We start from the raw sequence: 27,845 nt of genomic DNA on the forward strand, positions 1-27,845 counted from the left end.
GTCCTGTCTCTCCTTCCTCCCGGCCTCCCTTCCTTCCCTGGCAGAGCATGAGCTCAGAAAAGGCCTTGGACAAAACCAAACATTTGAGCAGTAACTCAAAACATACTTGCTATCAGCAACTGTTCTCAGCCTGAAAGTCAAAACACAGCACTGCACCAGCTACCAAGAAGGAGAAAAAAAAGACTGCTACTGCTGAACCCAGGACACGTATACAAGGTTACTAACACATCGTTCACATGTGTTTTGAGTGAGGTAATCTTCCAAAACCAGTGACTTTACAAAATCTGTAGGCCTGTCCTTATTTATACATTTAGCTATTGATATTTATACAGGTATGAGAAAGCTTTTATGCATGGGATAAAACAGCTGGCTTTTTTTCCAAAATTCTCAAAGCACCTAATTGCAAATTGAAACTGAAACCAGCTGCTCTTCCCACCTATTTCTAATTAATCTCTTACTTCAGTTCCCAAAACACACCAATTTTGCAATGAGGAGAACTGGGTAATAGCAGACACAGGCAAAAAGTACTCCAGAATGAGGAACTTCTTTGTAATGGCCCTCAACACAGCTCTATCTTGGGATATATGAGAGGGAAAGAAGGACAGCTCCATCTAAGTGTCTCTTCTTGACCACTTCCTGTAAATGTCAAGCCACACATCAGCTTCTCTCATTTGACAATAAACTGTTCAACACCAGCATAAAATCTTGTAGCCCAGTGTAAAAGTATAGCCCAACAGCCAAGACAACCTCACAGCACTTTCCATGCCTTGCCCAGCTTTAAGAACTGGCTACAGTATTCTAGTCTTCCTCGAGAGTTAAGAGCAGGTTGAGGGAAATAAGGTAGTTCAGACACCATTAACATTGTACATATCAAGGAATATCTTAATTTGAATGAAAACAAAGCACTTATATCACTGATACTCAATATTCAGGTGTAATCAACTAAGCAGTGTGCCCAAATTTATTACCTCTGTGAAGAATAAGAATGTGCAATTGTTTCCCAGCAGTCAGGATGCTGTTTTTACCAGTTCATTCACTTCACTGCATAATCATGTTAAACATGCAGCAAACGGATGGCAGATCCAAGTACAAAAACACAATCTTTGCAGGTCCCAGGCAAATAGGTTAAAAAAAGGCCTTGCTACTTCAACCACAGTATTAGTGCCTATGCTGGTTAGGCAAAGTTTGTGGAGCAAGAACGTCGTGACAATCAAAGATGGTGTGGGAAGCGAAACATAGTTCCTCTAGAACCACAGAAAACTGTATCTTTGCTCTAGCTGCAATGGGCATGCTCTGCATGGCTTTTCCTTGCCAGTCAAACTCTGGAAGAACAGGTACTCAGAGCATGCTCAGTGTAGCCAGTATAAAGGGTTTCAGAGAGATAAAGACTTCCGTGCCTGGAAGAACTCTCACACTTGATGAGGAATATCCTCAAAAAACTGGACTGATATTTTCAAAAGTTTATGACTTGTATATTTAAATGTGTATTTTCAGAGAGATTTATAAACCCTGTCAGGACTTCAAATTCCGGCTCAAAAGCATCTTTTGAAAGTGCAAATGGTTTCTAGTAGAAAGAGCTGTTGACATTGGCAAGCTCACTTTCCCCAGACTCATATTTGGACACATCTGCAAAATTTTTTCAGGAACTTATAAGACATTAGAAGATGAAGTGCAGCATGTAAGCACAGAAAGAATTTGTATGGAAAAGCTGTAGACTGGCAGACCTGTTAAAAAGTTAAAGGAATTACAGCGCAAAATACCTCAGGAACTATAAAGCATCGCTTGTTATATAAACAGTTTTTACACTATACCTTTGCAATGAACAGCTACAACACCTTCAGCATTTTCACAAATATTTAGAAAGGTTTTAACTATAGTATCACTAGGCGTGCTTCCATCAGCAAAGAAGAGGTCAAAATGCTTAAATCCAGCATCTGTAAATCGTTTGGCATCATACATTTTTTTGTTGAGGCGTACTATAGTGGTGACCTTATGTTTCCTGAAGTATGGGAAATAAGCCTCTGGAGCATGGTGGGGATAGCCTATTTAAAAAAAGAAAGGGAAAAAAAAAAAAGGAAGAGTAAGGCTTAAACTGCAGAAATAAACAAAGACTCAGCAACAAGAGATGAAAACACTTTAAAAATAGAAATCATGTTCAGTATAAAGAAAGAGACTATTTGAAAATGGAATTTTAACATAATGACCCACGTCAGATACAATTAAACCAAGCATTAAAATTTTATTGCCAGGGTTCTTATAAAAGAAAAAGAGCCAAGGAAAAAAACAATTGTTTGAGGAACAATTTTAAAAGCTTGGTCTTACTGATAACAATCAACTAAGAAAGCAGTGGGCTTTTGTCCCCCACCTCCTTTTTTGAGCATACCATTTTCAATTTTACTTCTTGAATGAGGTCCACTGAAGGCAATGAATTTGTTTGGTATTATCCAGTTAAAATCTCCATTTTCTGCTCTCTGTCAAGAGAAAATGCTTGGTTTATCATTATCCCTGTATTTTCAGGCTTTTCCTTATTGTTTCAAAATACATGCTAGATAGAATTGTTGTACAACTTTTGCCAAGGGAAGTTATGGTAGTTGTCTGCTTTCTTTTCCATTGAGAGGATGCCAGATGCTCTCAACCTCACTTTTCTTGCCTGTGTTCTCCTCTTTCTAAATTAGAATTTTAGAACACCACAACTGATGGCCTTCTCATGAAGGTAAACTCCTAATTTTTTAATTTTTATAGGTTTCTAAAGTATAGCCTTGGACTTATCTTTGTTCACAATTTAAATAATGATTTTTTTTTTAAGCTTCTAAGAACCATTAATTTTCTCTTTTCAGATAACTGGCAGCTTTGCAGTTCAGAGACTGCACATATTCTGTCAAGAATCGCAGCCCTTCATTGTCACATTAATTTCCCATGCCTCAAAGTGAATTTCGTAAGCTTAGAATTTCTCAGCCCTGTTTTCTTCTTTACCTCAAAGGGTGTGGTTATTATACCTTTGCCATGTGTTCACAGATGCATACTTTAATTGTTCTCCAGAATTTGGTTAGGCTTGGACCACTATGCTCTCAAGTGTTTCATCAAGACTGCTCAAGAATATGCATGACCTCTAAAAAGTGGCCAAATTTTTACCCACATTAGCCAGGGCTTTAATAATTGTGGGGGAAAAATAGTGTTTATTTCCATTTTGATTTCTGTTTCCCCACCATTTTTCAGGCCAACTATGCTTAGATCCAAATTTTAATGTTCTCTGACAACACACCTTTATTTAACAAAGTTTAAAGAGACAAAACAGAAATGGAACATAATACTACTACAAAAAAAAATCCCAAAAAACAAAAAGCCTGCTCATATTAGGAACAATGATCTTAATATTAGTAACAGCAAACAAATCAAAAGCTTGATACTGAACACTTACTTCATAATGCTCATATTCATTTACATCAAAAGTACTGAAATCCAGGAAACCGTATTGCAAAGCCTAAAATTCAGAATACAGCTTTTAAAAAGGACAAAACCTTCTCCATGAAGACAGTTTATCATTCTTTCAGGTTACAGAAAAGCCCCTTAATACCGTTTCTACTCTCTCAGAGAGATTTCTTCATATGTTTGAAAAAAATACAGATCAACTCAGTCTTGGTACAAAACAGACTTGAAAATTTTAAGTATTGTTTGACAGGCAAATCCACTCTTCTCTGGTTTTACCTAACCACTACAAAATCCCAGACTACAGAAGCAGTGTCTTTTTATTACTACTATCTGTACAAAGTAAAAAAGATAAAAATAATTGGCAAAAAATATCTATTGAAATTATTAATAGATTCTAAAGTCTGCATTCAAGGATTACAAATATTTTTGTGCATGAATGCTATTCACTCTCACTACAATGCTAGTTTCTTCATGGACTTTAAATTATTTGCAGGCATACAGCAGAGATACCCATAATACAAAAGACAGTAGTAGGGTGGAGACCTGCAGAACTCCCCATTTCACTACTCATACAGACTAAAAAGAATGCATCTAAATTCCACTGGCCTTCAATATGTTACTTTGCCACTGTACTGGTGGTAAAATAAGCACCTGACTCCTAACAGTTGTTCTACTTGTATTACTAAAGCAAAACTTGAAATCATTAGCACTGATTCACTAACCAATTCAAAACCACTCTCAAAGGCTATATTAATCCTAAACTGTAAGATGGGGGGGGGGGGGGAAGAGGGAATAAAATTTATCACAAGACTCTTAGGGATTAGAGGCATGATTTACTGTCCTGGAAGACTACATAAATAAAACTTAAGAGTCCCTCTTTAAAGTCAGTAATTGGCTACATAAGGTATCAGTCAATTTCTGTGGATGCTGTATCTAGAAGTTTTGTTACAATGCATAATAAACTAGGCAACAATCAGAAAATCTGCTGCTACCGCACAGCTTTAATTGGATGGTAGTTTCCTAAGCTGCCTTCTTCTACTGGGCAATGCCTAGCTGACCTTTTGCAATACAAAAAATGTTGGTTTACTGACCTTGTTTATTGCATGAAAACAGTCTAGCAGTGTCAGATGAAAACTGCAAATACCAAATGAAGCATCCCTGTAAGATATGATGACCAAAACAGTTAAATTATTATATTTTAATGAAAGTGAAAGCAATGGAAGATACTTCTCTAAAACACCTTTTAAAAATTGTTTCAACATAGCTACAATTATAGTGAAATAATTATGTAAAATGATTACTTAATTTTCCTCACCTTGCATCTTACAATAACAACAAAACATAAAGCAATTTATGTTAACAGATGATCCAAGAGTAAGTTACTCCAGTTAATAGTTTTGGTAAATCTGACATGTTCAATTTCTGACATGAACATTGAAACCAACATGTTTCAGTGTTCATGTCAACAAAGAACAGACAATACAAAAGCTAGTGCCTAAATTTGTATCATATTCTAACACAACACTCTTAGAACATTTTCTTATGAAGCACACTTTCAAAAAAGTAAGTCTTAATATGATAATAGCAAGCACATTTTTACTAAAACTGTCAAGATACACAGTTGTATCTTGACAGTTTTAGAATATAATATTTATTTAGTAAGGTGTATTAAAAGACTTTCCTTAACATGAGTAAAATAGTTAACGCTCAATCATGAAGAGAAGCTGGTTTTCGTTAAACTCTCTTCTCACCAACAATTTAAGTTCTGTTGATCCTACAATGACATGTTCTTAATATGTGACCATTATTAGATTCCATAAGCACTGAAGGATTAGCATTCCACAGGAATGCTACAAGTCAAAATATATTTAAACTCAGTCTACATCAAAGAATATTACGTCTTGGCAGAACATCTTCTTTTGAGACCAGACAACCCTCGTCAGCAGAGAATCATTAATGTTTCCAATATATTGTGTTCAAATTTCAACTGACAGGAGGAAAAACTTCTGAAGAGTCTGTATGGCTGCCTCTACAAATTTATTTTCATCCTTAATGAATCAGTGTGAGAGGTGGTGGTGGGGAAATCATCAAGAGAAGGAAATAACAGAACCCATTCAGGTAAAAGAGAGGACAAGTAAAGGCTGTTAGGCCAAACGACCAGAAATAACAAGTGGATGAGGCCCTCTACAGACAGGCAGGAGCAGCCTCACATTCACAAGCCCCAGTCCTCATGGTGAACTTCAGCCACTCCAGTATCTGTTGGAGGGACAACACAGCAGGACATAAGCAATCCAGGAGGCTCCTGCAATGAACTGGTGATAATTTCCTCCTCCAAGTGATACAGAACCCAGTGAGGAACAGTGCTCTGCTGAACCTCACACTCACCAACAATGTGGTGCTCCATGGGGATCTGAAAGTCAAAGGCAGCCTTGCTATGAGATAAATGATGGAATTCAGGATCCAGAAGGCAGGGAGGAGGGTAAAAAGCAAGCTGACAATCCTGGTCTTTAGGAGAGCAGATTTTGACCTGTGGGGATCTGTTTGGAAAAGTCTCATGGGATAAAACCCTGGAGGGAAGAGGGGCCCAAGAAAGCTGGTTAATATTCAAGGATCACTCTCAAGCTTAAGTGCAGCTTATTCCAATGAGTATAAAACAGGCAAAAACATCAGCATACCTGAATGAACAAGCAACTCCTGGGCAAACTCAAACACAAAAAGGAACACACAGAGGGTGGAAGCAAGGACAGGTAACCTGGGAGTAATACAGAGACACTGTCTGACAGCCAGGGATGAGATTACTGCCTAAATGAAATTTAATCTGTCCAGGGATGTCAAAGAAAATACGAAGAGATTCTATACATACATAAGTGACAAAAGGAAGACTAGGGAAGATGTGGGCCACCACTGTTCAATGAGATGGGAGACCTGATTACACAGGACATGGAAAAGGCTGAGGTACTGAATATCTTCTTTGCCCCAGACTTTACAAGCAGGATCAGCCTTCAGGAATTCAAGATCTCACAAACAAGGGGGAAAGGCTCGAGTAACAAAGATGTACTTTTGGTGGAAAAAGATCGGGTTGGGCAATAGTTTGATAAATGGGACATATCTAGGTCCATGGGTCCTGATGGGATGCACCCATGAGCGCATCAGCAATGGCTGATGTCATTGCAAAGTCACTCCCAATAATCACTCTGATCAATCATGGCAACTGGGGAAATGTCTGAAGACTGGAGGAAAACAAATGTCACTCTCAATTTCAAGAAGGACAAGAAGGAATCCCCAGGGAACTGGAGGTTAGTCAGCACCATTGCAATCCCCAGAGAGGTGATCGACTTGCTAATCCTAGAAACGATTTCCAGATACATATAGGACAAGAAAAATCACAAGGAGTAGTCAGCATGGATTCACCAAGGCAAAGTCACCCTTGACCTATTTGATAAACTTCTACAATGAAATAACTGGCCTGGTAGATGAAAGAAGAAGCAGTAAATATTGTCTATGTGAACTTCAGTGAGGCCTTTGACATTGTCTGCCTAAGATCTTCACAGACAAGCTAGTGGTATGGGACCTGGTTGAGCAGACACGTGGATTGAAAACTGAATGGCTGTGCCCAAAGTGTGGTGGTCAGTGACACACTCTGATCTGAGGCTTGGAACTAGCAGTGTACAGCAGGGGTCAATACTGTGTTTGATTCTGTTCAACAGCTTCATTAATGATCTGGATGAAGGGGCAGAGAGTTCCCTCAGCAAGTTTGGCGATGACACGAAACTGGGAGAAGTGGCTGATACACGGAAGGGTTGTGCTGCCATCCAGAGGAGCCTTGACAGGCTGGAGAAATGGGCTGATAGAAGCCTCATGAAGTTCAACAAGGAGAAAGTATAAAGTCCTGCATCCAGGAAGGAACAGCCCCAGGCACCAGTACAGGCTGGGGGCTGCCTAGCTGAAAACAGCTTTGAAGAAAGGGCCTGAGGGTTATGGGGGACACCAACAACCTGAGTCAGCACTGTCAGCACTGTCACCTATGATAAAGAATGCTAACAGACTGCATTAGGCAAAGCACTGCCAGCAGGTCAAGGCCGGTGATCCTTCCCCTCTCTTTAGCACTACTGAGGTCACACCTGGAGTACTGTGTCCAGTTCTGGGCTATTCAGTGCAAAAGAACCATGGACATACTGGAGAGGGTCTAGCAAAGGGCCACAAAATAATTAAGGGACTGAGCTATGTTATATAGAAGGAAAAGCTGAGAGAGCTGGAACTATTCAGCCTGGAGAAGAGAAGGTTTAGGAAGGGACCTTTTCATTGTATATAAATACCTGAAGGGAAGGTGCAAAGAAGACAGAGCCAAGCTCTTTCCAGTGGACCAAAGACAATGGGCACAAACTGAAACACAGAAGGTTCTCTCTGAACATCAGGATTCTTTTTTCACTCAGGTGTGACTGACCACTGGAATGGGTTGCCCTGAGAGTCTGTGAAGTCTCCATCCTTGAAGATATTCAAGAATCATCTGGATGTGTTCCTAGACAATTACATCTAGATGGCCCTCCTTGGGCAGGGATGTTGGACTGGATGATGTCCAGAGGTTCCTTCCAACCTCACTGTGATTGTGTAAGTGAAAAATGTACTTTGCATCCTACTAACATAAGATTTCCTGTTGATAATGACCCTAAGTGGCAACTGCCTGACTGACTTTTTATTGTTCTGTGGGAAGGTACTGGTTTTCACAGAGATGGAGATCTTAAAGAAGCAGAGCCCAGCCCCAACATCATTAACAGAATCTGAATTGCTCTATTTACACCAGTTTTAGTTGCACTGGTAAACTGAAGAAAATGGTACAGTTCGCAGATGCTTCAGCAGACAGTATTCTTTATCCCAGAGGCTGGACATGTCTTCAGAAGTCAGCTCGCAGTCTTATTAGATAACACATTCCTGCGTTTCTTTCAGTAGTGCTGTTGAAGTGACAGTCTAGAAATTGGGGTAGGGTATATGACCTGAGTGAAAAGCTATCTCCATCACCCACACACACCTTTATGATATTTAGAAAAAAAAAAACCTTACTGTATTCCTAAGCACCACCTTTGCTCTTCTGGGAATATAAAAATGGAATTTAAGAGTGAAAAATGGGATGATGGAAGTATGCAAATAAAGAGAGATGCTACTACACCATTATACTGTGGTGGTGGCAGGGGGAAGCAATAGAAATTCAAACCATCAAAAGCCCATCTCTTGGCAAGACAACTAGAAAACAAACAAGCAAGGACTGAATTAATCAACCCATAACAATATAGACAATTAAATTGCCTCCTAAAATTTTCTGGCCATTCTTTTCTGCATATTGTGTCAGTCAATAGAAAATTAGTCTGACATTCAGAAACTTTTGTTGTAAAGAACAGAAGTTTTTCCTCTGCACAACTTGTGGACTTCATTTGCTACACTGAGCAGCACAGCATGTACTACAGAGAGAAGTCTGTGGTCTGTAACAGCTAGGATTATACTCCCTCAAGGTCAAACAACCACAAACCAACGGTTTTACACATCTCCTCAATGGCTAAAAGAAATATTTTAAAGATACTAAATCATATGAGGGTAGTTAGCATTCTTTAAGCACATAACAGTCTTTGTGGGTTGCTGCATGCATTCCACAAGTAGGAAAAATGGAGTGCTAAGAGTATTAGAAGCCACTTGTGATGAATTACAGATATTTTGATACATTTAACTATCAACTACTGGCACAAAACCAGACTGCCAAGTGAAAAGCAATGTAGATCAAAAATCTCAACAAGAGGGTGTACAAAGCAGCGTGGCTCCTTCGCCTTCCGTCAGTACACTTCAGTACCAGCTGCTAAAGCCCTGTTCAGAAGTCTGCACTTAAAGCTCAGGCAGTGAATACGTCATGTGTTAAAACTTCAGGAGAAAAAAACCACTAAATTAGTACTGACAAATGCTACATTCTTATTCAAAGTACCAAGCTACAGAAAGTTCTAACAACTTGTTATTTACCTGAAAGGAGGATACGAAACGCTTCCAGACAATATACGCCTGTACACGTCTTCTGGGGATTCTCTCAAGTATATTATCTATTTTTTGTGGAAAAAGACAGAAAATGAAAAGAAGATTATTTTAAGATTGGTATTGGCAACTTTAAGTCACTTGTTTATTACAGGAAGACATAATTATCACAAAACTCAAAAGAGTTGAGAAAAAGTGGCATCAAGAACACAAGTATGCAAATGTACAACAATAAACCTAATGTAAATGGTATAAACACTGGTCAACCCAGAGGAATATGCATGTAAAAAAAAAAAAACAACAAAACAAACTTACAGATTTATGCAAGTGTTGTCTAACTATAGGCTACAGTGAAAAAGCTTCTATCTGGATTCTTCCATTTTGTTAGTACAACTCTGCTGCACCAGTCTACACATTTACTTATTTTTAATTAAACTTTAAAGATATAAATCTGAACAGAAAAACCCAGCAAAGGTATCAGCAAAGCTATGAGTCATCTGGTCTACAAAAGACTGTACACTCAGCATACAAGATTAAAATAGTAATTCATGTATGCTTTGATTTTTCCTACAACACTACATTTTCATTATTCCAAATTTCCACTGGTGAGGGAGTATCCAGTAACTAAATCCAGATGCCATAAAGGAAAAAAAAGTCCGTACCTTCAGAAGCAAACCCGTAATAACAGAATGAAGTAACATACTTGAAGCACAGAATCCCAAGGGGTGGAAGGGACCTCGAAAGATCATCTAGTCCAACCCCCCCGCAAGAGCAGGGTAACCTAGAGTACATCACACAGGAACTTGTCTAAGCAGGCCTTGAATATCTCCAACGTAGGAGACTCCACAACCTCCCTGGGCAACCTGTTCCAGTGCTCTGTCACTCTTACAGTAAAGAAGTTCTTCCTGATGTTAACGTGGAACCTCCTATGCTCCAGTTTACACCCATTGCCCCTTGTCCTACCACTGGATATCACTGAAAAAAGCCTAGCTCCATCATCCTGACACCCACCCTTTACATATTTGTAAACACTGATGAGGTCACCCCTCAGTCTCCTCCAAGCTAAAGAGACCCAGCTCCCTCAGCCTCTCCTCGTAAGGGAGGTGTTCCACTCCCTTAATCATCTTTGTGCCTCTGTGCTGGACTCTTTCAAGCAATTCCCTGTCCTTCTTGAACTGAGGGGCCCAGAACTGGATGCAATATTCCAGATGCGGCCTCACCAAAGCAGAGTAGAGGGGGAGGAGAACCTCTCTTGACCTATTGACCGCAGCCTTTCTAATGCATCCTAGGATGCCATTTGCCTTCTTGGCCACAAGGGCACATTGCTGTCTCATGGTCATCCTCTTATCCATCAGGACAAGCACCACATATCAAAACTTCTACTGTCAAAAACACTCAGAAAATAATCAACAAAGAACCAACTCAAAACAAATATCCACATGGTCTTGCCTGATCCCTCTTGGATAGCCTCTAACACTAATCCTTACAGAACACTGTAAAACTCTTATTTTACGCAAATCATGTCTTCCAATAGCATCAAATACCACACCCAACATGGCACGACATAACAACTGTTAATAATAAGCTGTCATTAGCAGGTGAGTATTCAGTAATTTCAAGTTAACACTTTTTTTAAAACGGTACTAAGTTTTAACACTATAAAAAGTTGGGTAGTTTTCAATACAGATTGCTGTTCAGTAAAATTATTTACATCTCATATTAATTACCTTTTTCCTTAGAGGCTTTTTGAAAGCAAGAATCCTAATGAGTATTAATTGAACATCCCCTAAAAATCTAAGGGTGGAATTTTTGCTTTGTGGTGCTTTTGACATTTTTTCTTTTAAAAGCTGGCATTGCCTTTCAAATTTCTTTGATGCTGCTGCAAAGCCAGTTTGAACAAATGGCTTAACATATCTTCAACATCCTCTCACCACAAACACACATACATGCTTTTGTGTGAAGTGAGAATGGGAGGTGGAACAGATGTTGCCAAAAAAAGTAAAACACAAACCCAGCTTGAAATACATCCTAATAGACAACTAAAACATAGATGGCAACAGGTGACTCCTTTAATTTTTCCTCTGATTCAACTGCTGTGTTAATTAACTGCTGTGCAATTAGCAAAACCAGAGGGGGGAAAAAAATCTGTCCTGCTTAAGTAGTTTAGTTAAGTAATGAAAACTGCATGTTTTTTGTTTGTGTGTGAGTGTCCTTTCACTGTGAAGGGGTAAGTGGCTTTTGGATTTATACAACAGGAACAGAAGAGAGACTTTAAAAGCCCCCAAAATATCACTGAATGGCTGCTCCTCAGGCACCAGAGTTTACTATTCTGCAGGCATATTCATTGCCTGAACCAGATATAATGGTTATGTTCCAAGAAATTTCAAGTTGTGTGCTATGATACAGTCATACTTCGCATCTTGGAGTGCAGTGAACACACTGCTAGCATCCATATAAATCAGGCACTGCTTGCATATCAGAAGAAGAGCCATGCCCAGAAAGAGTTACAAATCAGACACATGAAATGGCATTAGCTAACAGAAAGTAATTAAACAACAGGAACAGAATTTGTAGCCAGAAATGAGTCACCTGGAAAAAACGTGGGATTCAGTACTATAAGGCTGGGTAATATACAGAGAGTACTATTTGTACAACAGGCAAACAGAAGTGCAGCTAACACCAGCTAATCCTTCAAGTGTATGTAGCTCAGAAAAGCTGGGGATTTCTCCTGTATCTCAGATGAGCTTTTACCAGTTTCTTATAGAAAACAAGCTTCAACACAAAAGCTGCAAGAGGCAAGTTTTTTTCCCACAACATTAAATGAAGTGTTGTATTAAAATAAGTCTAAATGATGTTAATAGTATACTGAAATATGTCAGTTCCTACACACAGAACAAACTTCTGAAATTACATTACCTGTTAAGTTGCTAGAAACACCATTTTAACATTCACACGTGTGTATGTACTTTCTCTAGCATAGTTCTATTAACACTTGCTACATATAAGGACACAAAAAAAGCCTTATTTTGACACAAAAATCCAATGTTTACCACCGTTCAGTATGTACAAAAAGGACAGTGTAAGATGGCATTTTTCAATGTGAACAAGCTACTAAGCAAAGCATGTAGTTCTTCCTATATAACTGAAGCAATATACAGTCTATTCACTGAAGAAGGAAGCTCTTAAATTTCTCAGAATTTTCTGAAACAGATATCCTAGTACACTTCATCTGTGACACTACTACACACACAAGATACAATGTATGAACAGTTGCAGAGCCAGAAGTTCATAAAATGGTCAGATCAGGTTCTCTGTGAAAAGTGGCTTACTGAAAAAAGTTAAATTAGTATGAGAATATCTGGATGTTCTGCGCAGTTGTATGTAGTATGAGAGTATCTGGTGTAGTGCTGTTCAGTGCTTCAAAAGGAAAAAATGGCATTCAGTCTCTACACAGAACAGGAAAGACCACAAACAGATACCGACTTCACCAGGAAACTATCTTGGCAGTAACACAACACAAGAAGCTGTGACAGTCGAAGTGGAGACAGGATCAGTTTCTGTCACAGCTTAAGAGTGTAGGAGACTACCCAGCTGAAAAATCTTTGATGCTAGCAAGGCTGAAGGCTAAACATGAGTGAGCCTGGGTTCAGGTTTGAGTGAGTATTTCAGATATGGAAACAGATAAGACTGAAGGAGTGCAGGAAGGAGCAGCAAAGCCCAGGGAAGGAACAGAAGTCAAGGCAGTGGAAATGCATCTGTATATGCATGTATATGCAGAAATGCAGCTGCAATATCAGCAGAAATGCATCTGTAGACTGAGACAGCACTGAAGATCTGACATCTGCGGTGATGCAGTGAGCAGAGTTTAAGAAAAGATTCACCTCAAAAACATTCCTGTCACAAACTGAAACTGCTATGTATTTATCTATATATAAGACTACATATATAGCTATATATGAAACAGTTTCCAACCAGAAGGACACTAAAGCCTTAAAGATAAACAATTTAATTGGAATGATTTGCGTGAACAAAGTACTTAAGAAAGTCAGTAAATGAGAAAATAAAGGCGATCAGAGAGACCTGTAGCAGACAGGAGCTGAAAGACAGAATAAGTTTCTAAGGCAGTAAGCGGAACTGAAGTTTCAGAAGAGAGTGGAAATGTTGATCTCATGAATAGCAAAACAAAGATGTATTTTTAAATTCATGAGGTATGTACTGGTGGAAGGAGATGAAATGGGAAAAGATATAACCTCCAGAAATTAAAATATACAGCAGCTGAAACCGGTTTGTCCAGATGCCGATTATGTTTCTGTTATGCTTTCTAACATGACAGAAATTTAAACAAATGAAGCTGTTATCTTAATCCCAACAAAGCAAAAAACAGGAAGTACTATGAAAAAGATGAAAAATCTTAAAATTCAACCTATTATATTAACAGTTATTTAGCAGAAGCAGGCATTTTCTGGGGTAGTTTTTATCCAATATTGTACATACAAATCATGAGAAGTCTTTTAGAATTTTATGTTGATTTCTCAAGAGGCTCCTTCCCTTAAGGTCAGGAAAATATTTAAAAACAAAACAAAACAGTTTTTTAAAAAACCCATAAGTTCAGCAGACCTGAAAGAAATCATCCATTAAGTACAGCTGCATCAATTTTAGAATTTTCCTGCATTCAATGCAAGCGCAGAGGTATATACATACACATCTACATACATACACACAAATACACACATACGCACTCTTAAAATCCTTTATGGATCTTTTACTTATAATTTCTTCCAGAAAAAAATGTTACTATAAGGAACTGACATCTTTCAAACTAAAATAACATACTGTTTTATCACACCGTGTAATCACTTGTCTACCAACAATTTAGAAATTTGTTTTCTTTATGTATACAAAAAAATATCCTACTGAACTTCAATATACAGCTAGAAATTTGCGAGGAGCAGTTGAACCATTAACATTGGTCTAATCAACCTTTTCATTTAGGACATCTGTTTCTAATTAAGGAACTGCAGGCAGCTCTATGAATGGTCAAGAACCATCCAAGCGTTGAGTACTGGGAAAGGTGCACTCAAGCACTGCTCCTGCCAACATCGCTGTGTTAACAGCCGCTATAACGTTCACTGAATGAAGTAGAAGGGCTTGCAGGTCATGGAAACACAGTCTTTATTTGGAAGTATTTAAAATCTACCTCAGAATGAGAGCTTTTTTAGCAAGCCATGTTATTATCTGATTCATATCAGTGTTTTCAAACCACCCCTATTTTTAAACAAAGGTTTCCTAAATGAGCATTACAATCATGAAAACAGTATTCACAATAGGATGAAAAAAGTATTTCTGGTAGACAGGAAAGGAGGTTCTGGTTGAAAAAAGCATCTTAATCTTCAATACATAGGACTGCCACGTGAAATAGAAATGCTGCATGCAAGCCAAAACATGTTTGATAACCATCTATGACATAACTTGTTGCTCTTTCAGGAAAATTAAATAGGATATTTAAATATGTGGTGCTGTTAGAAACTGTACCAACTCAAGACTGTAAACAGCACTTTAAATTCACACCTATGATGTGCTTAGTGTAATAAACTTTATCTACGTTAACTCCAAAATCTGTTTAAGGTTGCTTTCTAAATCACACATTTTACCAACCATACTGACTTAGAAACAAGAAAAAAAATAGATTATTAATTTTAAACTGCTTACAAGCAAATATCATGTGATATAACTATATGCCAAAAATGACACTCACCCAGAATAGCCTGAAATATTGTGAACTGCAAATAATGGGAACCCACCCATTCAGAATAAATGCAGGTAACTTCTGTGTGTGATCAGATTCAAACACAAGCTCACACACATGCCTCATTTTACTCTAATTTAAAAGTGTTAAATAACTTATTTCAGTAAAACCTCCATGGGGTATACTAGTCAGTTAATATATTAAATTTTCTAGGAATATTCCTTAAAAGAAAAGGTTAAATTCAGCAAAATTAGAATAGAAATGTATTAGAATACATTTCCTGTATGGATTTATGGAGTACTGAAGTGTACACATGTTGGCACATGTGGCCAACAGTCCCTTCATTAGCAGAAACAGTCATTAACTGGACAAAGTGGCAGAGAGGGAATAACTGCCTGTCTGGGACAACTCTCTTATTCATCATAAACAAAAGCAAGAAACCTTCAATTACTTTTTCAACAGCTGACAGGAAGTATAGAAATCTCTATTAGCTGGGAACTGACCAGGCTGGGCATATAAGTACTTCACAACAGCTGAGAAAGCAAGCTAATACAATAGTGAGGGACTCCAAAAGAGCAACCCTTCTTCTCCTATGGAGGCCTGGTAAGAACATTGTGAAGAAGCATCTAGTCCAAACAGCAAGAAAAGGTGCCACCATGAAGACCAATTCAAAAATTTTCCCAAATACAATTCAGAGAAAGTAGCTTTTTAGGGGGCACGAACATAGAGGAAGCAAAGACTCGAGGCAACATTTGCTTAAATTAAAGGCCAGTACTTTGTCTGCCTCGTCTCTGCCATTCACTTTACAAGCACAAGCACCTCCCACCAAAACGTAACTGAGCGTACCCATGATTTATCCACCCATAATGTGAGTGCTGCTGGAGCTACCCTTTTACCACCACTCAGCCTGGATCACTAAACAAACAGGTTTTCCTGCTTTTCTAGCGAGAGATAATTCTGCAAGTGCCACAGTAAGAACAGAGCAGTTCATCATCACACAAATGGGTGCTAATTGCTTCTGCAGACTCCATCTTCTACCCAGTACTAAGCCCACAGCTAGGAAGGACACTAACAAATTGAAAAAGCAAACAAAATCACTACTATGGATGAGAACAGATGAAGGAAAAAACGCTGCTTACCCTGATGAAAGAAGATGAGAAAATAGACAAAGTACAGAGATGAGTCCTGAAGGAGATGACCCAAATTACAGCAGTTCATGGGGCAGTACCCTCAGAGGGTCACCCTCCAAGTACATAAATAGAGCCAGGCCTGAGAAAAAAAACACTAAGTTAATGCAGCCAAGGGGAGAAGGGAGAGTTTGGGAATTGATGGACAGGGCACAGAGGGTACATTTTCTTTCTTAATACAGAAGGAGCAATGATGGAAGAAGCAGACTTTCCTCACCCACAGCCAAGTCCTGACGAAAATCAAGAGAAGCCACTGCAGAGATCAATTCAGGAGATCACTGATGCTTTGGTAGAAAAGTAAGGCCTGAACAGTGCAGACAGCTTCCAAGGAAAAGCAATTTTTCTTTAAAAGGTGAAGAACAAAGGTGCACAAATAATGTACAAGCATTCAACCCCACACTTTCAATTCTGGCTACCTTTTGTGGGGCTGAATGTGCGAGATTTATGCTAACCTACACAGAAGAATATTATTCCCATTATGCAGTGTATCATCTGTAAAAATGAAACAAAATACAGAATTAAAACAGGTGGAAGATGAACAATAAAGGGATTAATATATAAATTGTTGAGATTTACTCTAAAAGACCATATTTTATTCTAAACCTACATATATAACAATGTACTTGAAACCTTTGTTCTTCATTTTTAAGGCTATGTTATACTGAAGAGCCCTGTAGCTTAAGTTAGGCTGTGCTGTCGCATCAAAGTACACCTAGAAGGAAGCAGCAGATGCAGGAGGGGGAAGAAAGTGTGTAGCCTGGAGAGTTCAGAAACTATCTCCACTGAAGATAAAAGAAAGACAAGTTATATAAAGGGGAGGGGGCGGAAACATTAAAACACACGAACTGTGAAGAAGGACTGGGAACAGACTTCGCTTGTAAACCAGAACACTAACAGCTGTCCTTACACTTCACCATAGCTAATGAAGACTTTTGTAACTGCCTTAGTAATCAAAATTAGTATATCATTATATATATATATGTGTATGTATATATCATGTGATATACACACACACATATAAATAAATGCCTCTGAATAATAAATTATGCTAATATAGTCCAATACTTCAAATAAAAGTTCAATAATATTCTGTTTAAGAATACAAATTTACATCCAACGAGCCCTTAATATGACAGGCTCAGAAGCTGCTAGCATAAAAACATTTGACGTTTATGAAGACATACAAGTTCCAGAGAAGAACAAGCTATATACAGTTCCTTATAGTCTTCTAGTTAAAATGTGACTGTGTTGAAAAAAAGAGAACAGAACCAGAAAGCACACACACTTACTGTGTCTGTGCTATTCTTGGAAACTTGTCAGTGTGTTATTGCCGACAAGCAATGTAAACCACCTGCGTCTACAGAGCACCTTGCACCCAAAACTATACTGAAGTTATCAAAGCCCTTAAAACACACACAGACAAGCACTATTTTCATGACTAACTCTGCAAAGGCTACTTGCCCTTTCTACTTCCTTGCTCTTAAAACCTGAACTCTTCCAATCTGATGCACTGCTATGCAGTTCCTCAGCCTAAGGTAAACTGTTGAAATGGGAACCCATCATAAAGCTAAAAAACCAAAATCAGACAAAAAAACATGTTCAACCTTCAGAAAATGAAACACAATGGCAACCTACTGCATACACTACAGAGGATCAGAAATTAAATTATGATCTCAAGCAACAAAGAGTATTACCAACAAGACATGGCCTGATTGACTAAAATCACAGAAAAGCTTCCAAAAGTTTTGGCCAATAGCTGGATGGATCTTTTTTATCAAAAAGAAAAGAACTCTGAAGCAGCAGGTGGATGCTTAAGTCTACATACGTTTTAAATAAAGGTCTTACTATATTTCCTTTCAATCAGGAAAGATGCCTGTAGACGTATTTATCGTGCATTCTGAACAGATCCTATAGCACTGCTGATCCCACGGAGAACAATACAATTCTCCTTGCAGAAAGCAGACATGTGTGACATGTATGTTTGACCATTTCAGCAGTAAGTGCTGTAATTAAGCCTGCCCCTTCATGAAAGATCATCAAAGGGTGCCAGGGAAAAAAAAAATAAGCCTCAGGGGCATAGTCCTTCTTCTGTGATCTTCCTTCACTGGAATCCCTCCCACATCAATCTGCAAGGAAACTACCCTACATTAGAGAAAAAGCAGTACTAAAGCCAAAGTCTGCTGGAAAGACAATCAGCATCTAGCTAGACCTACCTCACCACCTAGAACTTGCAATTATGCAAGACACACATCCCCATTCAAGGAGGCGATACTGACATAGTGCCTTCACTTTGCCATGGGTGTTTAAGGGACACTGCTGAAATATTCAGCCTGTACAATGCCTAAGCACAAGTCTCTAAACTCAGAAAATTACCAGTGGTTTTGACTAGCCTCTTCCTGCCATATGACAGCTGTCTGCAACTAGCCCTCTCACACGCACTGGCTAGTCAGTCATGATCTCCTGTCATACTTCAGCTTGATCTGTGCTAGCAACTCTACTGTACTTTGTAACTCCCACCTCCTTCACTGTGGTTCTCTGAAGCATGAAGTGCCTACTCGTCTATACAAGAGCCTCCATTTTCAGTTTTCATGCTCTGAACTGTCACAATCTACACAGGTTAATTTTAGAGCTTTACAGGTTAATTTTAGAGCTTTATTCAAATGTTAATGCAACATGGCAGGGCTACTGGATGACCAGAAATAAAATTCATGTTAGGTTTTTGTACACTTTTACATAGTCAGACACACCATTTTCAGTTTAGATTGTATGGGCATTGGTTGATTTTCCATTCTGTGGATTGCGGTCAAAATGTTGTGCAAATGCTGTGCTAGACAATACTACCATACATGTTCTGAACAAAAGTGTAGCGAAAACCAAAACTCACTTCCTTTCAAATAATGGCTGATAACTGAAGCTAGTTCCCATTCGCTTCCTGGGCCTCCATTATGATCCAAGTCACTAGGTAGAAGCGGTTTTCCTAAAAGCTGCAATTGTTTTGTCAACATGATGCCTTAACCCGGAACAAGTTTAGTAAATCATGTTGCCACCTGGTTTAAGAATGAAAAGGTCTACAGCAACAGTTTGAAGTTACCATGTTTCCAATACTGACATACTTTGAAATCTAGTTCTTTATTTGCAATAAGTACTGTGTGAAAATACACAACAGAGAAACCTGGAAGCAAGGAGACTGCTAGCATCGCAGTAAGTACTGTACAGCGTTGTAGCTAATAAACAGGAATGACCTAGGGCTATATGAACTCTGGCCCCTTAAATCTCCAACATCAAAAAACACATAGGTTCACTTCATTTTATTACTCCATAAACAAGAAGGATGGTTACAATCAAGGTGTGTTATAGGTCAAAGCAGAACATGAATATATGCCAAAGCTTTCATTCTGAAGCATTTTATTCCTTGACCACACTTTTGTGTACTGAACATATGCAGTTGTGATGTAAAGCCAGTAATTTTGACCTCTGCAGTCAGAGACCTGGCTCAGTATATTTCTAGCCACCATGTACCTGTGCTTCATACAGGCTCTAAGCCTACCACATGATCTGACTCCTTCTTCTACATTAAGTGAAGCGATCACCTTACATTAGAAAAGAAGCAGCTGGGGAAGAAAATGTATTTAAACGTGCATGCAATGGGAAATGATACACTGGACTTAGTGCAAGATAATACTTCTCTGCTTTACAAAAGAAACCGGGTTTGCGTGGGGGAAAGCAAAAACATCAAGAAGCAGTAATTCTTTTCTAAATTAAAATATTAGTAGATTTTTTTTTCCAGTGGTGCTCTTATTTCTTAGGAGCACAGATTGCAGTAAAGAGGAAAAAACCAAAACTGTACAACTCCACTAACATACCTGCTAGACTTTAAAAACTCTCTTACTGTGTGGTATCTTACTATAAAATACATTCTTATGGCAACTATTCAAGAGAAAAGAATTGTTAAAAACAATTTTTTGCTCTTTTACAAATAGAGTATGGAAAAATTAACACATTTAGCAAGCCAATGTAATGTAAAAATTCAAATACTTACTGCGTAGGAGCCTATGAGGAATGCAGCATTTGCTCGTTTTTTCTGATCAAAGCCAGTATAATGAATTATTCTCTTCCTTATCAATGAAAATGACTGTATCAAAAAATGAAAAATGTTACAATTTTGCGTTTTACTCTTCATGCCTCCTTTTAGAAAATTAGAGGAATGCAAAGGTCTGTTCACCTACTTCCAGCCATCTGTGTTCAGAGAACCAAGTATACTAGAAACTAGTCTCTCAAAAGCTTTACAAGACTTTTTTTGTTTGCGTCCCTACCTAAATTGCTCCAGAATTTTTCCAAGTATCCCGCCTAAATAATTTTTGGTACACATTACAGCAATCTTTCTTTTTGTTCTTAAACACATTTGATATTTCTGACTTCAAGCACTATGTAATGTATAGATGTTTATGAGAAGTAAATACAAAGAGGTATTCTCATAAACATCACTGGCATGTTAAAGTCACAACAGTCTTGAAGACAGAATTTAGACTTTTTTATTCTTAAAGAAAACCTGACTTTAGATAAATCAACTTGCAGTTGTTCCTAAGGATCAGAATCCCTGAAAAATGTATGCTTGGATTAATATATATTAAAAATATTTTTAAACTTTATCATAAATATATTTTTAAAAGTTTCACCTTAGCTTTCTCCAGTTACCTTAGGAGGAGGGGAAATGGTACTGCCAATAGAAAAGACACTTGTATCTGTGATGACAGTGAAAAGCTATCCTCTAACTGGTCTTTGAAACAAATTTTGATGTGTTTGTGTACTTTGATCAATTGCTAAGCTATCATAAAATGTGATTATTTAAATAGCAGTGTTACTTGCTTAGATACTACTCAACACACTCAAGACAAACGCCAGATCAGTAGCAGTAGTATGTTCTCAGCAATCCTAACATGCCCCTCCAGTATCACACCCAAGACACTCAAAGGTATTATAATATAGACATGTGTTGCTTCAGAGCATCCTGTACTCAAAAATTAGAGAATGTAGTCACTGACAAAACTGTTCACAGTGCCACAGGGATAAAGCATGTCTGAATTATGCAAACTAATACCACTGACAAACATCAAGGAATGAATGAAAAAAAAAGGAAAAAAAAGTCTGTTATACTATAATGTTTTGTACACTTCCCAATTTTCACAGTTCAGTAGCAGTTTCAAGTTCTAAGCATTTCTGAAGAGGCAAATTGTGATCCACATTAATGCTAATAAGCTTTTTTATCTGCCTGACAGGTTTTATACTCAAACATCTGTGAGAGGTCAACTAACTTGAAGTCGTTCATGTTAATTAATATAGTAACTCTGTTTTAAAAAACATTATTTTCTGTCAAGAGCTCAATCCCAAAGATTGCTGAGCACCTGTCAGAGAAGATAATCTGCAATAGCAGCAAGGCACTCCCCATCAGCACAATGCCATAAATGCTATCAAAGATCAAATGTTGCTTCTTATCAAAGAGATGTCAGCAGCAGAAGAGAAGCCCAAGTCAAACAAAACCAAACTCAAATAAAAATGTGTTGCACTTCACCCTCAAGCTCACTCAATACTGGCAGATTTCTAAGAAGAATGAATTCCAGGAGGGGAGCTTTTCATTTAAAGAAGTCTGTACCCATTTAGCAACTGATCTTTCAGAAGCTTAAAATTAGTTACTGCCACAGTGGTGCATCTTCAGGATCTTAAGAGTAAGTGGGTTTTTGCTCCTGATCCTCCCTAAATTCACCTTGATAAAATTTGACATTTATATTCAAAACTTGACTGGATTAGGAGCCCAGGAATGCAACTGAACAAAACCAAACCAAAACACAAGCTTTTCGTCCATTTGGTTCTGTTCTTTAGAAAAGTCAACATTAAATAAAAACACCCAAGTATTACCTTTAATTTCTTATTTAGCTTGCAGCAGTATCTGTAGACCATTGCCAGATTGAGTGGTCCAAAGTCTGCATAGAAGCTGGTAGGAGAAAGAGGAAAAATTGCAACGACCTCTGTAAATGCCCTTTTTTTTTTCTTACATCAGATGAACAAAGCAAGGAGTAATACATACAATATGTGCATCACTGTAAAAACAAGAATACCTTCTTGCAGACATACTATTTTGTTGGAGGGAACAGTTTTGTCATGTCTAAATAGGGACTAAAGCTTTGTTTTCCACACACCACCACTCAGAACCAAACTGGAATACCTGAGGTTTGAAAAATTCTTCATACTATACCACCCTGTGACACCAGTTTAGAAACTGTATTTTAAAAGCAACCCCAAAACCTTTACTTTAAAAGAAGGCAATTATATTGCTCAAGAAAAGTGAATGCTGAGAATAAAGATTGATTAGTACTTTCAAAAACAGTAAGCATGCCCTTGGTTAAAAATATTTGAAGAATTAGCAGCATTCCAGATCACATACAGAGGCATACACTGTTCACTACAGGGGAAATAATATATCCATTGTCAGCTCATAAAGGCTTGAGTTGATTTTGTCATTTTTTTCTCTTATTCCAGAAAGTTTAGACATTACACTTAATAACTGAGCAACCAAAGACAACCCCTTCAGCTTGGCAGTCCAGTGCACACTTCTGAGTACATATTGTTGTATCATGTTCCTCTGTCTTCTAATAAGAGTGGGTACAATGAAAGCTTCTGCTTTGAAAGGATTTTGAAGAAATCCTGATGGGAAGCCAAGAAGCCATTCTAAGCATATAAATCATCATGGCAGATAAATCTGAGACCAAACTCGTGTAATTAGTTCTGTAATGGGAATGGTATGTTTCTCTCAGCTACATTTTAAAACAGAATGTCAATTAGACTGGTTCCTCATTGCTGTTGTTCTAATTTATTTCTGTAAAAAATAGGGGAGAAAAAAGTCTGTACTTACTTCTCATACACAAATTCATCATCTATGCAGAAATAATGGGTATTTGCAGCTCCACTCTTTGGTTTTTGGCAGAGAATTGCAAAATAAAGGCGATCTGAAATGCAAGAAAAATGTAACGCTTTTACAAACATCACACTTTTCTGCTGAAAGTCTGAAGTACTATCTGTCAAGAGAATGGCTTAAAATGGTTTAAAATCACCAAATCTTCTTTTAAGTATTACTGAACTAGATATTATTATCTCTCCTGTGTTAAGAAAAAGGTACACCAGGACTGAGGCTTTTTGCTCAGCAGTGTTTCTGTAATCCACATCTCTTTAGTGTTCTTTCCCAGAGTGTTCCCAGGAAGGCTACTTGTTTGACAACTTTAATACAGAAGGAGCCTGAGTTGCACCCACGCACACAGCAGAGACCCACCTCCTTTTGATGACAGACCCCCACCAGCTGCACTCCAAATACCAACACACACACACACAGCCCCAGGTAAGCCACAAATCCCTCAGCACTTCAGAGCACCTACAATAAACTAAACAGCAAAGCACACTTGTGCCAAGACAGGCATTTCCCACCTTCCTGTAAAACACTGGTTTTGATGATAGTGGCGTGCAATTAAAGCTGCAGGTGACAGATGCTGGGGGGATGTGAGGAAGCAAAGCACCAGCCCACTGATGCCTATGAGAGCACCACCTAGACATCCCCATCTGCATCCCCACCCCAGCTACCCCTTCAAAGCCTGCCTGCACACATGCAGGAGGCACCCTGTGCTTGCCCTGGCTTTCTTTGAGCTGAGGGGAAAAAAATGCCAGGGGTAGGTATTCACATAGGTATAAATTATTTTTATGGAGAGGGGAATGAACTTTAAACACTGACTGTGCCGCTGCTGTAAATTGCTGTGCTTGCAGTAACTGGTCAGTAAAAATTGAGGCCTTGCAGCATCACAGCAAAATTTTTCTTTCTCCTGCGGCAAAAATATCATTACAAAATACTTGCATTAGAATTCAAACCTAGAAGACTTCAATTTCTGTAAAAAAGTTGCCTGGCACATATATATTACTTAAGTATCAAACCAGATCACCTCCATATAAACATAAACACAATGACTAATCTGTGATAAGCTGTACCTCCTTTTCCAGAAAGCAAGGGAAGAAAAAAAACATCACTTCATGCTTCAAAACAAAATCCACCATGACTAGTACTTGCAAATCATTACCTGTATCTTGAAAATACATGGTAAAGTATGCCACAACAGGGGTCCCCATGTCTGCATTTCAACACTCACACGGCCAGTGCTCTGCTATGTATGGCAGTATCTTGGGAAGGTAAAGGCAGGCAACACCATCAAAAAGTGTACATTTCCTAAATGCATATTTCAGTAGAACAGAAGCCTGATGTGGATGGTTTGGCTTAAACATTTACAGGTCAGGTACAACCAGTGAGATGGTACAGTAATTCCTAAGGAAGTCAGGCACCTCCTTCCTTACTCTCAGCAGAAGCAATATGCCAGAATTGCTTATCTGATTTCTAATAGTCCCATCCTGTAAGCACAGCAGCTGCAGTACTAGGTGGGAAGTGCTTTACCTGCTTAAGAGCTCCCAGCATTTACCAAACCATATCCTGAAAAAGAGCTAAAGGATAAAATGTAGAGTAATGCTGTGTGTTTTTAAGAAGTTGTTAAACTGGCCCACAAAGAGAAATATATGTGGAGAAGAAAGTACACTCATATCACAACCGGATGCAAAATAATCTGCAGGGAAAATGCTTCACAGTGAGGCACTTCTGGGAAAGTGTTTAGTCCCGTACTTTGTGGATGGAGAGAACCCCTGTTTCCCACACCTCCCCTTCATCTGTCCCCACCTTTGTGTTACTCCCTGTGCTGTGTCAAGGTGGATTTGTGTGAATTGGAAACTGTAACAGGCATCCTAGCACAATATTAAAAAATATGCAAACAAAACAGAACCAAACCACTCCCCCCCCAAAAAAAAACCAAAAAAACCCAAAACCCTAAAAAAACCCAAACAAACCAAACCAACAAACAATTAAAAAAAACACACAAAAAAAAACCAACAAAAAAAACCACAACAACTTATTTCTCTCTGCCCTGAGAATCAGAGCTAACATTGCAGGGGAGAAGAAGATTGAGGGCAGAGGAAGCAGAAAGGAGAACTGAGAGGATATGATATCTAGGGATTGTGTTTAAATTGGCAATGCCAGATTAAACATGTCACACTAGAGCCCCAAGCTATAATTTCACACCACTTCTAAACTGATTTAATGGCTAGCTGCCACCAGGTCCTCACAACTAAAGTCTTCTCTGAGTTCGTTCATTGAATCGGCCTACTAGGGGTTAACAGCGGGACTACACTGCCAGAATTCTTGCCTCCATAGCATCTGTCCTTTAGATACAGATGTACACTGAGCACAAATAACATCTGTATCAAACTCTGGGCAGAATCACAGAATGGATACAATTGCACAGCTGTAGTACTCAAACTGACACACTACCTCCTTGCACCAGGCCAGCTTCTTCACATAAACTTTACATCACTTCTGAAAATACAAAAAAGCACTACATAAAAAGTAATCCAAAATCCTCAAATACAAAAGCAGGATCAAAATGAAAATAAATACATGTGCCCAGGCTGGAGACCTAAAATAATTTCACATTTTGCTCCTAGTTTAGGATTTGAAGTAATAGAATCATTTGTTTCCTTGACACTCCCACTTTTACTGAAAATCCTCAGCAGCTTTTGCAAAATGTCCAACAAAAATAAGAATTCCTATCTTGAGTGAACAGTGTGTATATAAGCTTTCAAACTGCTGTTGGCATTCAATTTGCACTGGTATCTCTGGATCATGTTAGTTGTTGCTATTCTTGAAACATCTGAAAGAAACTAGAATTTAATGAATTTACAAAACTACCTCACAATAAGAGAAGTGTGTGTCAAATGCCAATATCCTGACAAGCTGTCTGTTCCTGTGCACCACTAACAATTGTTCTCTATTACGTAAACCACAGGCTCCGTCTTTTTAACATGATTTTAGAAATTAGCTACACAGAGAAGTCCTTTCCCATAAATGTTATTTAGCCTTCCACTGGCTTACCAGTTTGATATGAGACAAATGCTGCATTACTTACCACTTCTTTTTTTACCTGGGTTATTTTGAAAACATATTCCCAGTTCTGTTTAGCCAAGGATTAATATGTCGATTTTTTCTTTTTTTTAGGAATAACACATGCTGAGAAAGGAGAATTCCTTCATTAAGTATCTGATTGCAGGATGAGGTTTTATACATAAAATACACCACAGCACTGATGAATTGTTTTCACTAGGACTCCACAGAGATTTGGACTGCAGGAGCAGGGCTTCAATTTTATTATTTCTATGCTTCCTTTCCTAATTTTAGCTTTTTAGTATTTCACTTACACATAGTGTGCTTGAGCACTTCCAGATTCCTGCAAATTTCTGATAAATAGTCATCCTAAAACTATCAAACTACAGCAGACATTTCTAATCAACTCTGAGTAGGGCTCACTGCCTTACAGGCTGCATCTGCACTGCAATTACGAGATATGACTGCAGTATGTTAGATATACTTCAATTACACTTAATTTTGTTAGCCTCATATAATAAAACAGTTACAACACAGAAACATGGACGACACTGTAGGCAATTAATTTGAGTAAGCATCCAATGTACAGCAAAATGAGCCTACATTATAGCATGTCTACACAAGCTATAATAATCACACACTTATGTGATTGCAGTGTGCATACAGGAGGAGAAACATTTTGCTTGCTTTTCAGATCTACAGTGTTCTGTGAAAAACTGAGAGCTAACACTTCAAGATAATATAATGTGAATACAGAGATGACAAAACAATCTCCTTCCCTTTACTCTGAATAAGCCTGATGCTCCTTGGTATCTGTTGCACAGGCCTTTCACTAATTCTAGAGTTACGGCTGGACTTCGTGGTCCTAAAGGTTCTTTCCAACCTAAACAATTCTATGCTTTTAAGAGACAACTACATACCAAAAGGCACGTGCTGGAGGACAAGTCTGCATATGATCAGCAAAGATTATTTTATAAAAAAATAAATTCTACACTTTTATTGTGAAACAGATGCCTTACATGAGAAATTCAGAGGAGATTGAGAGTACAACAAAAAACAGTGTAAGTCTGTTTTGAATTACCAAGAATGTAGCCAGAGAGTTATTTACTATTGTAAGAAGAGTGTACTTCTAAATTCAGAGTTGGTACACAGTATTATTTTGTGTTTGATTTAAAACACTCTGAAATATCACAAAGACATATGAGAGAACATAAAAGACAAATTCTGCTGCAATGTCAAGACGAAAAGCAAAATTTCTTTTTAGTCATTCTATCCTTGAAAAGGCTCTTTCACTCATCACTATGGTATTACAAATTTAAGTGATGATAGAGTTGGCAATTAGAACAACAGCCTGGCCTCTGAAAAAGAAAATGAAAGCACACTAAAAAGCTAAAGAAACTTCTTATTTAACAGAAAAACATGAAAAAAAATATTTTCAGGATCATGTCATGACTTATCA

General features: G+C 38.2%; 1 protein-coding gene across 5 annotated transcripts in view; it reads right to left on the reverse strand.

Moving 5' to 3' along the window:
- CDC14B (cell division cycle 14B) overlaps positions 1–27,845 on the reverse strand; it is a 51,420-nt gene that overhangs the window by 19,982 nt on the left and 3,593 nt on the right. For all 5 annotated transcript variants that reach the window (XM_031054249.2, XM_031054251.2, XM_005154919.3 and 2 more), the window contains exons 2-9: positions 23,279–23,372; positions 22,285–22,360; positions 20,411–20,503; positions 9,430–9,506; positions 4,521–4,587; positions 3,419–3,481; positions 2,384–2,471; positions 1,812–2,042 (exon numbers count right to left, since the gene is read on the reverse strand). In XM_031054249.2, the coding sequence (XP_030910109.1) occupies positions 1,812–2,042; positions 2,384–2,471; positions 3,419–3,481; positions 4,521–4,587; positions 9,430–9,506; positions 20,411–20,503; positions 22,285–22,360; positions 23,279–23,372 (789 nt within the window). The remainder of the gene's footprint in view (positions 1–1,811; positions 2,043–2,383; positions 2,472–3,418; positions 3,482–4,520; positions 4,588–9,429; positions 9,507–20,410; positions 20,504–22,284; positions 22,361–23,278; positions 23,373–27,845) is intronic.

The sequence above is a fragment of the Melopsittacus undulatus genome, chromosome Z, assembly GCF_012275295.1.
Source record: "Melopsittacus undulatus isolate bMelUnd1 chromosome Z, bMelUnd1.mat.Z, whole genome shotgun sequence".
Classification (NCBI taxonomy): domain Eukaryota; kingdom Metazoa; phylum Chordata; class Aves; order Psittaciformes; family Psittaculidae; genus Melopsittacus; species Melopsittacus undulatus.